Below are 18,138 nucleotides of genomic sequence, written 5' to 3'. Positions count from 1 at the left end.
CACAAAAGGGGACAGTAATATTTTGTGATTTTGTGTGCATTTCCTATGGAAAACAGTGCTTTGTGGTGAAACTCATAAAAACTTGACTATTTTTACTATTTATCACTTTGATTGATTAATTCTATTCAAATTATGGTAGAAAAAGTGGGCTGTGACAATTTCCAATTAAAAAAAAAAACACAAATGCTGTAGAAAATAAAAAACAAAGAAATACATAACAAATATTCCAAAAACAAGAAAATACATAAGAATGGAAATGATTTTGGATGTTGTCATAAGCTACAGAACAAATCCCCCCAAAAAGATGACTCTCAGTGCTTTTAATGTGCGTTTCACAGGCTAGAATAAGAATCATTCTTATGTGTTGGGCGCAATGTCCATAATCAACTATTATTACTTTTTGTACTGGGGCAGGAATAGGCATTTCTCCCGACTTTGAACGTGATAAATTCAGGGTCAATGTCAGAACAAAGTAATTAATTGTAACATATCTTGCAAGAAACTATAGATTTATGCCAGTATATAACATTTACACCATAAAAAACTTTTGTGCTTGTAAAAGAATCACTAGTATGTTATGCCATAAAACACCTGTTGTGTGTGTAATTTGTAGTTAACAAATTTACAGCTATTTTTAGAAGCACTTCAAGGTCAAGGGTATAACATTCATAATCAAATTGACACTAAATCTGAAAGAAGAGCACAAATAGTTTAGAACCGTAATATGTTAGGCTGTCAGCTTTCATAATTCTTGAAATATTGCTCTGTGAAAAGTCTTTTAAAACACATATTACATGCAGTGCAATGAGGAAAATGGAGCGACTTATTGTTTTTATCAAATTTTGGATTAAATTTCAAGGTCATTATAATGTAATAAAAGTGTTTTGTGGTATATATTACTAAAATATGTATAACAGACTACCCCTACTGCAAATATCACAGGGCTAGGGCTTTTCATCTTGAAAGCATGGACATTTGAAATGTCCTCTAAACCCAATATGTGATATTACATGGGAATTTGGCCGTTTACGACCATTTTCAGTGGGGTAAATTTACCATTGAACATTTCGGTAGCAAAATTTCTTTGGTAACCCAAGATAATATAGGTCAATGTCTATCAATACAAAAAAATTGAGGCAATTCCTAGGTGGGACGAAGGGTGATCCGTGACCTTGAATTTGGCACATTTTTCATTTTTGTCAACTTTGAGGGCGCTCTCCGTAAATACGGTGGGCACGAATCCGCTGATTTTTTTCAAAATTACTGAGCAAGTCAAAGCCTTCAACAGCATAATATTTTAGAACCTAAGGTGATGAAATGTGGAAGATATTAGCCTCTAAATATGCATTAAAATTTTCGAAATTAGCATTTAACACCATTTTCGGTGACCTCGTGCACGTTGACGAAAAGTCAATTTCGCGTCACAGTCACTTTTCCTTGCAAAGACTATAAAGTTCTTCCAATTTCCAGGTAATGAACACTTTTGCATAAATATCCATGCTACCACAATCAATCAAAAATGCATAATTTTCTTTTAATTAATATTTTGGATTGCGCATCGGTTGCTATGTGAGGCTGTATCTTAGCAACCAATTGACCTTGGGGCAAAATATTTTGGGATTTTCCGTGAGACACTTTGGGGAACATTTGGTGCGATTTTAAAGAAAATCGGAGGGGGTTGGGTGACAACTTTTCTGAAAATTGGATGATTTGACGTGGATTGACCCAGTTGGACACTTGAAGCAGGGTTAACATTATGCACAGGGTACACTTTGTATACTTTGTCAGTGTGGGCAAGTCTCAAATGGCCCACATACATTGTAATATTGTATGAGCATTGTACTCAAGTGGTAATGATGCAAACACACAAGCAGGCACACACACAGACACACAGAATGCATAAAACACACACACACACACTTTAAGTGGTGACCTCTCTTTTCAATACCCCCCCCACCCCCCCCCCCCCCCCCACCCCATCAACACCCCACCGCTCCCAATTCATTGAATGTTTACTGAAGTTTGAGGTTTGTTTTCACCTAGCTTTGAATGAAAGTGGGTCAAGCTTATTTGCAATGACAAAAGAGAAACAGAAAAGAAAAATCAAGGCCTGTTGAATGGAGATGACTGGACATGGAACAACACAGAGGTGGAAAGGGGTCAGGGACTGAGGGTGGGGAAATGGGAAAGGGGAGTTCTACTGGCACTCAAGCACAGTAGTAGTTGGATTCAAGGGGTCATACAGTTGTACACCATACAGCGAGGTTGGTAGCACCATGGAGCTACTATAGTAGCTCCATGTTAGCCAGTTTATAAAACTAAGATGATTGTCATTAAAAAGTATGTGCCACATTTTGACAACAAAGTCAAATTTTTACTCACTACACAAATGTCAACACAAATTCTCAGACTGAAATTTGTCAAATGTGCAGTCATGAGATCTAGAGTACACTATACAATGTACGTGTACACATAAGATTGAATGTTGCCTAAATGCATGTAATATAGGCCTACACTGTACATGTGGATCCATTGTGTGTATAATCATGTCCCAATAGAGCTGACTTGTAAAAGTGCAACAGAGTTTGTACTAATGTCTGAAAATTTAGAGAGTTTGAAATGGTGTTTTGAGAGGTGGAAGATGAAGCCTTGTCCTACAGGTCTGTATACCGGAATTGTTCCACCTGCAAGTCGAGTCAGAGTAACACCTTTGAAGCAAGACAATGCCAAATTTCGTAACAGAAATTTTAAGAATTGCATTGATAGGGCACGAGGAAGATAGATTTTCATTTCAATCTACGTACTTCTCTACAGTGGGCATAGTAATTTAGGGGCCTACACTTGAAGATACATTTCAGAAAAACAGAAAGGAAAATTACAACTGTGATAAAAACATGATACAGTTGTAGCTATTACCCACATCTTATAGCAAGTGATAACAAGGTTGAATCAAGTCTGGTACACCTACCACAATAAATGCAGCCATTCTGCAGAATATACAGTGAGCAAAGTCTACACTTTTGATAGGGAGTGCTGACTCTGTACCTTGACAGTGCCCATGGCAATGGCAGTGTCTTTTTATCCACACACCTTTAGTAGGCTGTGTCTGTAATGTGAATGGATACATTACGGAACGCATTATGTATGTACAGGAGCGGGATGTACTGAAAAGCACTGCGCCTGTCTGTTATATTTACATGTACTCCCTGGCAGTCACCCACACAGTATACAAAATGTCACATTGGTGCCCCAATCTTTACCCCACCCCACCTCCTCGCCCCCCCCCCCCCACCCCCAACTCTATTCTGAGCAGAGAAGATGGATTCTCACACATGTACAATGTACTAGCTTACCCCACACCCAAACATCATCCCAGTGCATACAAACTTGTACGTGCATGCAAGTGTGTATGGTGTGTGTGTGTGCGTATGTGCATGACTCATTCCTACAAATGTATGCACAGACAGTAGAGCAGCCCTATCGCGACTCCACAGCCCACATCACATTATAACGCCATCAACACTGGGTGGACCGCCACGAACATTCCTCTGTGTGGACTCACTATTAACTTAACAAGTGGTTACGGGGCTTTGCTTTATTTTTAAACACAGAGCCAACCCTGGCCAGCCCTGGAGATAATTGGGAACGTGGTCGGATACCCTGGCAGCGTTCTCCAAAATATCTGAATCATACGACCAAGCATTCTACACACATCATCTGTTCTACACACATCGTCTGTTCGAGCGGTAAACAAAATTCTGAATCATCCAGTGTCGTCGCCGTGTCACATGATGCTGATCCCAAGTTTTGTACGCGTATACTTTACCTCTCATGCCCTCAGTAGTTTATGGGTACATTTTACACCAAACATGTGAGCCCGTCCACATTTCAAACTGTTTGTGCAATTACCGGTACACACTTGTTTAGATAACAAGCAACTGATAAACAGTAGGGCTTTTTATACACCATGGTCTTTTTCTTTTCATTTCTTTTCTGCTGTTGTCTTTTTTTTTCTTGTGAGTAAACAGTGGGTTGTCCTATTTACTGTTCATTTCACATGCATGACTAATTGCTGATAACAACATGAAGATCACATCAAGCATGCCTTTTGGGTGTAAATCTATATTTTTGGAGCTTGCATAACTATGTACACAACACAATACAATAGCTCATGTGAATATGACATTCCTGCATTCCAGAAAACACTCACACATATTCAATGTCAAAGACAGATGCACACATACACCCACACATCATGCACACACATCAGTGCACAAACATTATGTACCAACCCACAGCGCCAACCCATCCCCTCGCTAGAATTGTACCCAAGCCACGGCTATAGCAATTGTGCAGGTCATGCAAAGACCATAAACCTTTATAGACCTACAGTGTACTATGATTTCAGATTACAGACTAAGCTGAAGTCTAGCCGGAGTAATCTAATTTTTGCCAACTGTGTCAAAAACTTGACCTTATAATACATGTAGCTCCCCCTGAATCATCCACATTTTCACAACTGTATGCCAAAAATATGCACACTGCAGTAAACAGATCTAGCCATGAAGCCCTATGTACTTTACTGCTGTGGCTGGGTATTTAATGCCTGAATTGATTTTCATTCTTTTGTGGAGATTTTTTTTTCCCTCCTCAATTCTATCTAACATCAGATTATTTTGGTAGTAATTCTTTATAATTTCTAATCTTAGTAACTCTTCTCTGACAAAGACAAATTTCAACACTTCTGAATAAGACTTTCCTTTTCATTATGGATAAAATTTTTAAGCATCTCCGATAAATTTAAAAGCATGTTTGAAAAACCCAGAAGGACTACAGTGTTTTCAAATATTAAACAAAAAAGAATACACTGTCTGACTAGCTGTTGCCATGATAATAACATACTGAAAGGATTCACTGAAGACATTTATTCCCATCTGAGATGAGAGAGTGACAAATCATTTTCAATTTTAATACTGATGTTTTGTCACTGAAATACATACGTGTACAATTCCAAATTACATCTGCTGCTACACAAGACTTACCATCAAGATATTTTGATAGGCCTAGATATCTTTCCTAATCTGACATATTAAACGGAAAAGGCACATTGCATGGGACTCACCAATTTGATCTTCTGCGTCTGCGACAGCATCGACTCGGTGACCGGCTGGCCTCGGTCGTCGACGACGTAGATGCCGCGTCTGGACAGGCCCTGGATGATGGCGACGTGCCCCTCCCAGGGGTGGATAGAAGGGGGAAAGATGTTGGAGCACACCCTGCTGTAGAGCTCTCCGGAGGCCAGCTGGTAGATGACCGAGGGTTTTACATGGTCCTCTCCCTGTGGGTGAATTCACACAGTACTGTAAAAGTGGAAATTTTCGCGATGTTGAAATTTTCGCACATTTCGCGCAACCAGAACCTAGCGCGAAAATAAAAGCACACGAATATTTTTGCTTACCATATGTTCCAACAGTTGAAGTCTTGATTGCGCGGAATTAAGAACACGCGAAACTCTTCTTACCCCGCTGAGCGCGAAAAATTAGTCGCGCGAAAATATCCACTTTTACAGTAGTTCGGTTCACACCACATTTGTAATCTTCGAAGTTTCGACCTTCGATAGCTTGGAGTTGGTTAAGGTTTGAAATATTTGGGCAAAAACATACAGACACATGATAGCATCCCAGCTTGTTAAAAGGTTCTCTTGTATACAACTACACAGCATGGCAACTTTATTTAAACCCTTCAAGTTTATTTTGTGGTAGGTGTTTTTTTTTTTTTTTTTATTATATATATTCTTGAGACCTACACATAACACATTGTAAGTCACCTGAGCAAATTCTTTATAGATATTCACATGTTGATTCTTCATTCAGATGACAGGACAGACATGTGAACATCCTGTACCTGTACATCCAGGTACATGTACATTGTACAAGCACATTGAATTTCTCATAAAACTGCTAAACTGTATACTGTAAATCTTTTGAAAATCCATGTGAAAAACATGTACATTTACAAATACAACTGTTTTTATTCATGGGTATACCATCTACATTTGTACATGTAACACATACTGATTTACAATAAGTGTAGTTTTGTACCCATGTTTTAACTATCATGATGTACAATCAAGTATGGGTATAGAATTTCATCCCTAAAGGTGCAGTGTACAGGTACAATGTACAGTGTATACATACTGTACTACACAGTACATTTGCTAAAAATCTATGTAATGGTAGCATAATAGCGTAATGATAGTAGTGGAATATTAAAGCTAATTTACTATACTGTATATTCAAACATACTGTACAATATACATCGTACATGGGTCTGTCAATGTAAACACTTGCTTGAGCTTTTGCTACCACTTAGAGAGAAAACAGCTGAGGTCTTATAGTTTATATGCTGAAGTTTGGAAATTGTATACACTGCAAATACTGACAAAATGATGCCCAAGTTTATTTTTCAATTCTTTTGTGATTGATAAATTTCTGCAGGCAAAGTCGAAAGAAGTTCAAAGTCTGTACGGACTGATAGCAGATATGGCAAATAATCTCTTGAAGTACCAATACATGTACTCCATAATTTGATAACAGATTTCACATACAAAACACTACTTAAACATTATTCCTAATCCCTTTGTATGGCTGCTTTGATACTTCAATATTTTTCTTGTTATCATTTTCACATCTCCCTCGAGACAAAGACTTCTTCTACAGCATGCAGGTGCATTATCAACACATTTGTGATGGATGCAACACTTGTACAGCAAGTACACTATGTGTATGTTACACTAAAAAGCAGCAGATTCACAAGTTTTGGATACATTATACCCTGTCATTTGTTTCAATTGTGTGTTTTTTTTTTATAGCCCACTGATACATGGGACTATTGCATGGCAAAACATCAGCTACAGATTGTACCAGAATTCACTCTAATTCTTTCATCAATTTTGCAGCTCTCTCAGCTCCTTCAACATTTTGGCTATTGCTTTTGTTAATTGTAACAACAGGAAAATATTCACAATTATCAAGTCCAATATGTGGCTGTCCCTCAAAATATCACATTTCAATGTAAAGAAATCACAGGAACATGTCATCACTTTCAATAAGTTACTTACGATAATAACTACAGATAGGTTCCTCAGCAGAAACTTTGTAAACATATTCTCATGGTCAGGTATACATTGTACATGTACAATGTACAATGTACAACTATGTGTACATCACTTCCAGTATACAATGTACAGTGTAGCTGGAGTGAATACGAAATGCTTGTGTGCGGAGAGTACTAAAAACTTTGTATCTCGATATTTAAATACTGTACATGTACAATGTAGCTAGAGTGTGAAGTGAATCTGTGCGAATGCTGCATGCACAAGCATACAGTGTACAAAAAAAAAAACACACCCCGTATGTGAACGTCGTGATAGTCTTTATATGGCACGGTAAGCACTCAGAATCCTCAATCTACCAATACCATTCTTTTCTGTCGTCTATCAATAACATTTCTTGTGGCTATCAGAAATAAAGATAGAGCATATCTGACAGTTTCATGGAATTGAAAAGCCAATTGTGGAAAAACAAAATAAGATTAAATTTTATCTTAAAAAAACTGATCATTGGTTTGTTTTCACTCGAGCTGCCAGTAAATACCTGGATGCCCGACCATGAGAATACTGGTAATGTATTTTCATGCCATCACAACAATATATTCTAAAATGACATTTCATCAAATGACCTTTCATAAAATGAAATTGGAAGACTGCAATGGCTACAAAGTAGTCTTCATTTTTATGCCTCGTGTTGTGAAATACATTGAAAAACAAAATCATCAAACCACAGAAAAACAATACATGTAGGCTTACTGTATACAATGACAATAACAAAAGAGTTCAAAAAAAACAACTCCATTTAAATACTTACAGGCTGTTGCATTGTACAATGTACAGACATGTATGTTTTGATCAGAACTCCCCTATACTGTATTACATGTGTGTGTAAAATCCTACGTTACATACAAACCATGCGCCCTTCATGAACACACCCATATCAAGAAAATAACCTTCTGCTGGTATTGAACTCAGGAAATAATATTGTACATGTCCATGGACAATGTACAGTGTAGATAATCCTAATCTAACAGAGAAAGGAACAAATTATTATACAGGCCTACATGTACAGAGATTAGACGGCTAGCTCACCTCATTATCTTGATAGAGCGGATCAAGCAGGTCAGGGGGTGGGTCCTCCCTCTCTCCGTACGCCCTGGACACTAGCCACGCCACTGACGAATTTAGCTTGGCCTGTCAACGCAAGACAGCATTATCGATCACTACCTGTGGTTCTAGCACGCACCATGCTCACACTGTCAATAAGATTTCCCATCTTACAGAAATAACAATCTTTCATTAACAATAAACAATGATACACTATGTACAACCAAAATTATACAGTGCATACAACTTTAGTCTTTATGGGTCTTGATAAAATTCATTGGAATAAAAGTGAAAGACTGGCAAGAATTGTTGCACAATCAGATGGTGTGGATATGGATGCTCAATTTGTAAATTACAAGTGAAGTTACACTGTACATTGTAGGATATGGATACACATCGTGACCACATTTGTAAGATACAAGCGTATTTAACTTGAAATAAAGAATTTCATTTGTATTACAGACTACATGTACATGGAATCAGAAATTAAGATCACTGGGAAAATATTTATGAAATTCCTGTGACATTTGTCAAATGTCTGCAAAGTCATTTTAGAGCATTCCATGGGTAGCATAAAGAAAAATAGTACAAATAGTATAAAATAGTTACATGAGTGAGAGTGCTTGCTTGGCAGTCTTCTTTATTTGTTTAATACCTCTGAATCATATATTCAGCAGTCATGATTAATATCTGTTAAGATTATAAATCACTTCCTCTATTCAAAATAGTCTAATACTCAAATTAAATGCCAAGTTGCAACAACAACAACAAAATGTTCACAATACCCTGATCAAGACAGGTCATGCTTACTGAATGCGGCAAAAGTTGATATTCACTTGCATGAAGCCTCCAAATTAGCCACATTTCACCTACAAATTTGTACACAGAATGTTCACTGAACAATTGCTTTTGTCATGCAATATCCATGCAAAATGCAGCTTTCTGACTCTGGGTACAAAGTATACACTGTATTCTCCTTAAAACTTCATGTTATAATAATAATTGTTGCAAAACTGAATCTAGGTAAAATAAAGCGAAAATATAAGAGAAATTTAGCCTCCTCTCATGTAGAGTGTACTAGTGGGCTTTTTGAAGACATCAAACACAGAGAGCCAGACTTTAAACAAAAGAGACTATTAAAGAATTACTTGTTGGAGTATCAGCCAGTTCCCTATTCAAACAAATTTACAAGCTTGTTAATAAGTATTACAACTGTACAGTGCACATCTGCATTTGTCTACTAAAAATCAAACAAAAGGGCATGAAACAAGTTCCAAACTGTTTCTAATGGTCAAAACAAAAACCATCTATAGGCTTTGTGCAAAGTCAAAGGCATAATTCATTACGAGCCAGAACAGCACATCATCCACCTATTCTGTACGTTTAAGCACTTACAAATTGTACAATGCATGGATGCACAACACCGAGGGGCAAATAAGTTTGGTTTAACATTACGCCCACTTCCAAGGTAGTTATCTATCAAAGGTATGTGTCCTGAATGCATATTGCAACTACATGTACAGTTGTATGGCACTCCACATCAGAACATTTTTCCAAGCTAAATTGCTATCAAACAGCTCATGAGATTCACTCAAAAAATCAAGTGTAGTACATAGCCATGGCATTCACAGAAAGATACCATTTGGCCTCCCTCATCAACTGGCCACACACTTTTAGTTTTACATGTACACGTACTGCAGCACCTGACTCGCAACAAAACAGGGAGCACAATATCAGGTACAGGGTCAGGCTTCAGCCTTACCTTTCTGAAGTTGTAGTTTTTAAGTGGGACCAGGTCTGGGACAGGATCCATGGTGAACCCTCCCCGCTCTGGGTTGTCACTCATCAAGTAATAACGGCACACAGACTCAGCCAGTTAGTTGACAGAAACAGACCACAGATCCCAGTAAGTCGGATATTAGGCAATAGAAATCAAGCTTATAATATCCCAAGTAAGTTTGATCCATTAGCATGGTAAACATTCATCTTCTGCTGGCTTGTGCAATGAGTACCTGAAGACAAAAAAAAAAAAAAAATAGATTATTAAAAACATAATAATAATAAATAAAGCAAGCTGCCCATAAATCAACCATAACGCTGTCCAAGATTTGACAGCCAGCTACTGTAGAAACCTATGTTTTTACGCACAGTCAAATTTTGACACAGGAGGTCGAACCTTGGTGTGGGTTGTTGTTGTTGTTTTTTTTCAATAAAACATAATAAATAGATAGCCACAGGTTCAAAATTAAGAAAGTATAACATTCAAGGTTAATTTCAACTAAAACATTGTACAGCGTGTATGTATGTCTCAGTGAAAAAAACAAACAAACAAAACAGATAACCACAAGACGCAGACCATCCATGTGTAACTGCATTCTAATGTGTGCTTGAAATCAATGTATGCAACACAACATTTACATCGTATGGCATTGATCAATAATGACATCTCAAAAAATATTTGTCATCAATGTCATACACTCACTACTTCTTCTATAGATACATTGTATTAGCTGGCCTAGATTGAGATGTACTGTAGTCCCAACATTCATCATGCATGCAACACACATCGCATCTGATATTTGATTTTGAGGGCTACAGTAGATGCCATGCCTTTGTATGATAAAATGTCCAAAATGTTATAAACTCCGCATCTGACAGATTTTTCTGTCAAACAGTACATGTAGGGTGTCTGATCACACACTGCCAACCTTCAGACAAAACGCGCCTTTATCTTACACATATAACACACAAGTCCCATAGAACACAATGGAGTTGCGCGCCAAAGCTGTTTGACCCCGCATTTTTGTGGCAAAAATCGCCTTTATTGCAAAATCACCAGTCCATTCCGCTATCGAATCCTACCAAATTTGGTATCATATGAAAGAGGACGTTTTGCTCCATATCTTATTAAAGCGCTGGTACATGACTCCGACAATAAGATTTAATTGGTGAAAATGTCGTTAGAATCACACCTAACTCGATATCTCGGCGTCTGCTTTGCTATTTGTACATAGTATTGTACCAGCGTGTGGCATGCGAGTAGTTTAGGATATGCTGAATCTGATGGTGCAGTTACAGTTGTAGTTTTTCACTAGCTACACATCTTGGGGAGTGGATACTGCCTAGAAGACACCCCTTGCAATAATTTTTTTGATCACAGTGAATGTTTCAGACGTGGCTTCATATGCAAGATCCACAGCAACGTCCGCGCAAAGGCGCTCACTCACTACCCAGCGCTGTCACATGGCCTTTAATAGACATTAATTTAAGGAATACACATAGGACCTAGATCTATATTTCTCTGAAGGAAAACCAGGGTAAAAGGGACATGTACAAATGTAGGTGGTCTAAATTTTAGATCTACTTAGGGTCTATATTTTCATAACCAGCACCAGTTTTGCATCATGCAAACTCGTTTTTCCCAAGATTGCAAGAACAGTAAGAGAATGGAATAATGAATCTCCCCTCATCCCATTTAGCTCATCACCATGAACTCTTTCAAACAGAATTAGGGATCTAGATCTACCAATGGTAGAAAAGACCATGGCAATTGTGCACTTTACAGCCCTATATTATCGGTACCTTATTCGCAAGGTGATATCCCATAAACCACCACGTACTGAGCAGCTGGCGAGCTTTTCTTGCTGTATGAAACGCCATTTGACAAGTGATAAGGTCACATACTCACTAAAAGCCCGCCTCACTCACTGCGCTTAAATTCTGCGGCACAGACACATCGAACACTGTGCAATCGCGCGAACCAACCACGCGGGCGAGGCTTGTGTGTGTGTGTGTGTGCCCATGTAATGGCTGCCCGTAAATCGGTAGCACATGTAGCGGTTTTCAATATCCTTGTATTATATTGTCTGGTATTCTGGCTGCTGTAAATTACGCTGTCTGGCAACCTCAGTCATCTTGTCAACATCCACGCGAACTTTCTTTGTGCGCCGACACACGACAGGTGCGCACTAAATTCTTCGCCTTTGTCATCGTGCTGATGTACGCGTAACTTGCATTCCAACTGTGGTCGGATTTCTGTACACACACCTCTTGTTTTGTTGTCATGGACACGAACTACCAATTAGTTGTGAGCTGCACAATCTCACTAGCCAATTACAACTCTCTAAGCTCCTGTCCGTGACGATTTTCCTCCGACCACGCTGTCACACATTCCATGCTTCCTCACTTCACGATTAGCTTTCATCCAGAGAGCACGTCCTAATCGTTGGAGTCACTTAGTCCGTATATCACATTTCTTCCAACGTCTTTTCTCGCGGACGATACCTCGCGCCATGGACTGTCATTGTATGCGGATAATTATACGCCTTTTGGATTACACTCATACGGATTATACGCCTTCATATTTCTCCGATTTCGGATTTATACATCGCGATCTTCGCTACATCCTACATCGTGATTTACATTTCCTTCTATACTCCATCTGGGGATTTTTCATCGCTACTTTCACCGTAATCTACGCCTCGCGATATAGCTGTCTTGGTCCTATTGGCGTGCTGTACTAGTGGTGTTGCAGACTCTTCCAGGTACCTAGCAGTTTTCTACCCAGCACTCCAGCAGTGGACTACTCTCGCTTGTCCTATTGGCGTGCTGTACTAGTGGTGTTGCAGACTCTTCCAGGTACCTAGCAGTTTTCTACCCAGCACTCCAGCAGTGGACTACTCTCGCTTGTGCTAGCCGCGACACTCAGAGGCTATTCCACGCCGTCGCCGGATCTTTTGTATATATACATATTTATGGGACACTGTCGTCTTAGGACACCCAGTGCATTTTCGGAAGTGCAATATAAGGACACTGTCCACCTCATCAGGTGCCCTAGTGAATGCCACTTTTGCTACGGTCGTCTACCTCTCCTACCGGCGGTGCCCTTAGCTCTACGTCCCGTTGGCCAATTGGTGAGTAGGTATTTCATCATGGGCCCACATACAATTATACCTACACACACTTCGCACGGCGTCTGGTTGGGCTCGGGGAACAGTATAGGCCTGGACGAAATAAACATTATTAACAGACTGACGAATCAGGATAAAATTTTGGGGGGTTTTTTATTATAATTTCACTGAATAATTTCGCCAAGGCCGCGAGTGGACATATGTCCTCTGAAATAGGTTAATTAGTGATCCCCTGCTTACGATATAACGCAGAATTCATTCATTTAAAATCATGATTGAAGCACGGAAGTTTACCGTTGCGTTCTGTTTTGTGCCAATGCACAACACCCTTTTTGTCTGAGGTCTGCTCGCGCTCGATCACAACGCGCCTCGCAGCAAAAGGCATTTATAGAGCAATCATGTGGTGTACCGTAAGTGCTTTCATCACGGACACACACACGTTGACACATTCACACACACACTGCATCCCAACGCGAAATCTCACACACATGTACACAGTACAGTGCCGGAATACGGAAGACACGCTGTCGAACCCGCGGTGCCTGATAGGTACTCAAATTCGCATGCACTGCTCGATTAGGGTAAAATCTCGCACCGATAATATAGGGCCGTAAAGTGCACAATTGCCAAGACCATAAAACTAGCACCCCTACCTTTCACTAAATTGCAATTGTGGCGACTGGCCGAACACGACCACGACACACCCCCACCCACTCTAGTCTAAAGCACCTCTTTAGTCTTACACAGGGGCCCAGGGCCTTTTACAACATGACAATGTTTTAGAGGATATCTAGACTCAGAGACTCCAACTCTCCCGTTTTCGACGGGAGATCTCCCGCCGAAAACCCATTTTTGCAAAATCTCCCGTTCTCCCGCTGGAGATTTAATTTCTCCCGCCCTGGCTCTGTGTCTCCCGGTGGAAAGGATTTCTTACTTATTGCTATCGTATGTTGAACAAATAAGGCTTAGATAGCACCAGAAAACATCTAGAACCCTAGGAACTTCGTGCTTCACACACATCAACTTGGAGTCTCCCGTTTGCTAGGGGTTTCGGGCGGGAGAATCTCCAGATCAGAAGGTGCTTGGGGTTGGAGTCTCTGTAGACTACCAAGTATAATACCAAGTATACTCAACAACACGATCGTGAATGATTGATTCGACTTCGTCCGAGTGCAAAGTTGCACACAACCTTCCCCAACCAAAATACACTACAGCAAATGAATGAATGCAACCAAGCAATTGCCCAGTGCAGTGCAGCGCACCTACGCCACGGCCAATACGCACAGTGGCAGACATAGCTAGGCAGCCAAGCAATGACAAAATAATGTTGATGTTGAACGGCGCGGCGTCTGGGAATGTTCAGTTTCTCACAAAATATGCTAATTTTCCGTGCTTCCTTCAGTCCAAATTATTGGATACATAACTTAATGTACACTAAGTCAATGGATCTATGAAGAACATCACCTTACTTACCTCAAACAATCCTTGAGGATCAGAAATTCGATAAAATAAGGTGAGTTAAGAGACCTCTTCAGCCCCTTCCGTTGAAGAAATGTACGAAGTGTCGATTTCGCTGCCACCAATACTTCGGCTTTCCTTCAGAGTGTACCCGTAAGGGACAGAGAAGGACCGTTTACTTACACACGGAGCGAAAACAGGAAGCAAAATTTAGATCAGCGAAAAGAGATATTGTGCGCATGCGCTCTAATATCCAAATGAGGGAGCTAGCTGGAGTTTGTACACACGACAGGTGGCAGCATTTGCCAACTTCAACCAGAGCCTTCTATTACACATTTGTAATAGAAGGCTCTGACTTCAACTTCGGTCTGTCGTTCCAAAGTATCCAACTGCAGATTTCACTCTCTATACAATTAATCATTTCAGTTGTGCCTGATTACCCTATGCAGGACATTGACAAGGGGATAAAGTTCATGTAGGTTAAAATAAAGTATAAAAGCATTTGTACACAAACAACATACATGTAGGCCTTAATTACATATGTCAAGACTGAGATTTAAAAAATAAAACCTGTCGATCATGCATGTTGTTGACAATCTTATCTCATAACTGCACGCTATGGACTTTGGAAAAAGTCTAAAAAAAGAAAGCTATCAAATTGACGCGTTATCGTTAAGATTATCGGGATTATTGACAAGTGATGTGAGCGGAAATACGACTGTTTGCAGTGTTACCCTTTATTTCTGATACAGTAGTATGTTAAGTTTCACATTACCTTGCGGTGATCACATGTATACAAGAATAAATGTTTGGTTCCAAACAGCATAATCAAGGAGTAGTAATGCTGTTACGATGTTCCAAAGCGTTCATTTATACCTGCTTATGGAATGCAGATCACACACAGCACTGAATTCTTTGTCAAATGAGACTTCGTGAATGTTTTGCACCAGTGGTATAGTTTCGTATTGTCTACGGAGTCACTTTTACGCAAGGTGTGCGGCATTATTGTGTGTAGACAGTATTTTTTTTAACCTGATTGACGAGATTACTAAAACTATTCATCACACAAGCGTCGCTAACGATATACTCTAGACTGCAAATGTCACATTTCACGGTGTTTGTAAACCTTGAATATCGATTTTTTTTTCTTAATATTCATTGTATGAAAAAAAGAGAGCATCACGCACTTGTTCAAACATTTGGAGTGGTCTTTCAGGTTTAATTCAAATGAATTTTCTTAAGGAATATTCCCACCGTATGAACTACGTGCCTCCGCATAACGCGTGGCAACAGATCTATTGATTTTTGAAGGCTCATCCTGTTCAAGTAAGCTACGGGTTTAATGCATATATCATTTTAGTGTAATTACCGTATTAAATTAGCATATAACTCTCTTTGTGCCAATGAGTGAACATGCGCACAAATTACACACGCATACATACACTGTAAAAACATCGGTGTTAGATTTAACACCACGGTTGTTAAATCTAACACCGATCAAACTTCAATAAATGACCATAGGGGAGAGCGGGGAGAAGTGGGACATTATTTCAAGTTCGCCGATTTTCTTCTTATATCTTTTTATAGAAGAGATGATTACACTTCCTTTCGGGCTTGCATGAAGGTTCATATGGTAGGTAACATAAAGAGCTATAAACTGGGGGTGGCACTGTTTTCAATTTTCTGAAGTTAATAAAAAGAAAAAACCTTATTTTGGGGGAGAAGTTGACCCACCCGTGGGTCAAGTGGGACAACGGCAAGGGAGAAATGGGACGGTGTTTGTAAAGTGTGACATCCTATAGAAATGTCGGAAATGCCAAAGTTGGAAGGCGTAATGAAACATTGGTAATGAAAACAGTCAAACATGCTTTAAAATGATCTTTATTTTAACAAAACAAGTTTGAACAACATGTTTGAAAATCTGAACTGTTTTACATGTAATGCTATTATTAGGGACAAATGGGACACGTTGTCCCAACTGTCCCTCACATGGCATATACATGAATATGTACGACTGCTCAGTAACCACGCAGGCATTTGTCAAAAACAAGTTATATTAGTTGCATATCAATAAGGCTCACCACCAGCTTCAATTGTGTCCTTGAAATCATGAATACAAAGACAACAGGTTAATTAGCCTGATTTCAAAAAAATGTCATATTTTGGGGAAAATTTTCAATAGCAATTTATACATACTTAGAATTTGCCGAGCTGCATGGCTTTCTTAGTGTGATGTATGGTTGCTAGGGGCTTATTGTAGATATAAGCCAATCGCTGATTGGTTGAACAGTTTTTGATTCAGAGAACGTGTCCCACTTGACCCGCGTCCCAACTCACCCCGCTCTCCCCTACCCACAGGTGTTGAAAATGCACTGTGATGGTGTTGAAAAGTGTTCACCTGACACTTCGTGGTGTTAATTTGACACTGTAGCTGGTGTTATTTTGACACTGTACTGGTGTTAATTCAAAAATGACACCACATGGTGTTTATTTGATATTTGTTGGTGTTAATATCAATGGTTTAACACCCGTCCAGCTTCAATAAGAGACCACAGTAGCTGGTGTTACTTTGGTGTAAATTTATTTTCACATTTTTTCAAAAATCTAGTATTTTAATGTAAAATTCTTGATCGTCTTGTTTAAATTAAAAATCAACAAGAAGTGCAGTTACTAAGAAACTCTTCAAAAAACAGTTTAAAATTTGGAAATGACACCCGGAGGTGTTAATTTAACACCATAAATGAGCACCGAAAATTTAACACCAGCTCGGTGTTCACTATTTAACACCGGACTTTTTGCAGTGTATGGACAAGAAATTAATGTGTCACGCAGGGAGTTAAAGGGTGCGTACAGTTCTGGTCGAGGTAAGGATTTAGCTTTCAACGTTTTGCGAGATATTCAGAAACCACTCTATGAGATGTCAAAGAGCATGCAATTCTAAGGGGTATCGAAAGTTTATTTGATGAAAATCGGTTTTGAAATGGCTGAGATATCCCAAAACAAGGTGAAACAAAGAGATCCTGATAAAAGGTGTGGCCTGTCTCCTTTTATTATTATCATCACTTTTTTGGACATCTCAGCCATTTGAAAACCAATTTTCATCAAATAGACGTTGAATCCTTCTTCTAATTACATACTCTTTCATAATATTTCATAAGAGGTTTCTCATTATCTCACTTAGGAATGTTCAAAACATGAATCTCCACCTCACCAGTACTGTACAGTCCCTTTAACCTTAATTCTCCCGTGACAACGTCAGCACCTTGTTAACGCCCTTTATAATATATATATATATATATATATATATATATATATATATATGTACATATATATATAGGTGTGAGTCGATTGATGCATATATACACTCCCACCTGTGTAATTATTCCCTGCCGTCTCTGCCTCTTTCACTGTAGTTATCAGTTCCGCTATTGTTTTGATCATCATTATTATTTTCTATTTGTGTATATGATATCCATGTTTTGTATTTTGTCCCCAGTCTTGACAAAGGGCAGGAAGCCCGAAAGCTTGAGTAAAATCACTTGTGAGGATTAA

General features: G+C 39.1%; 1 protein-coding gene across 1 annotated transcript in view; it reads right to left on the bottom strand.

The window, feature by feature from the left end:
• LOC139730034 (uncharacterized) overlaps window positions 1–14,691 on the bottom strand; it is a 67,607-nt gene extending 52,916 nt beyond the window's left edge. The window contains exons 1-5 of the mRNA XM_071640950.1: window positions 14,602–14,691; window positions 9,981–10,230; window positions 8,204–8,305; window positions 5,096–5,338; window positions 3,933–3,938 (exon numbers count right to left, since the gene is read on the bottom strand). Of these exons, the coding sequence (XP_071497051.1) occupies window positions 3,933–3,938; window positions 5,096–5,338; window positions 8,204–8,305; window positions 9,981–10,064 (435 nt within the window). The 5' untranslated portion in view covers window positions 10,065–10,230; window positions 14,602–14,691. The remainder of the gene's footprint in view (window positions 1–3,932; window positions 3,939–5,095; window positions 5,339–8,203; window positions 8,306–9,980; window positions 10,231–14,601) is intronic.
• Between the last annotated feature and the right edge of the window lie 3,447 nt (window positions 14,692–18,138).

The sequence above is a fragment of the Diadema antillarum genome, unplaced genomic scaffold (assembly GCF_040938485.1).
Source record: "Diadema antillarum isolate AM-2024a unplaced genomic scaffold, OU_Dant_1.0 seq00000286_RagTag, whole genome shotgun sequence".
Classification (NCBI taxonomy): domain Eukaryota; kingdom Metazoa; phylum Echinodermata; class Echinoidea; order Diadematoida; family Diadematidae; genus Diadema; species Diadema antillarum.
The sequence above is the reverse complement of the archived record's forward strand: the minus strand, read 5'-3'. Positions and strand labels throughout refer to the sequence as shown.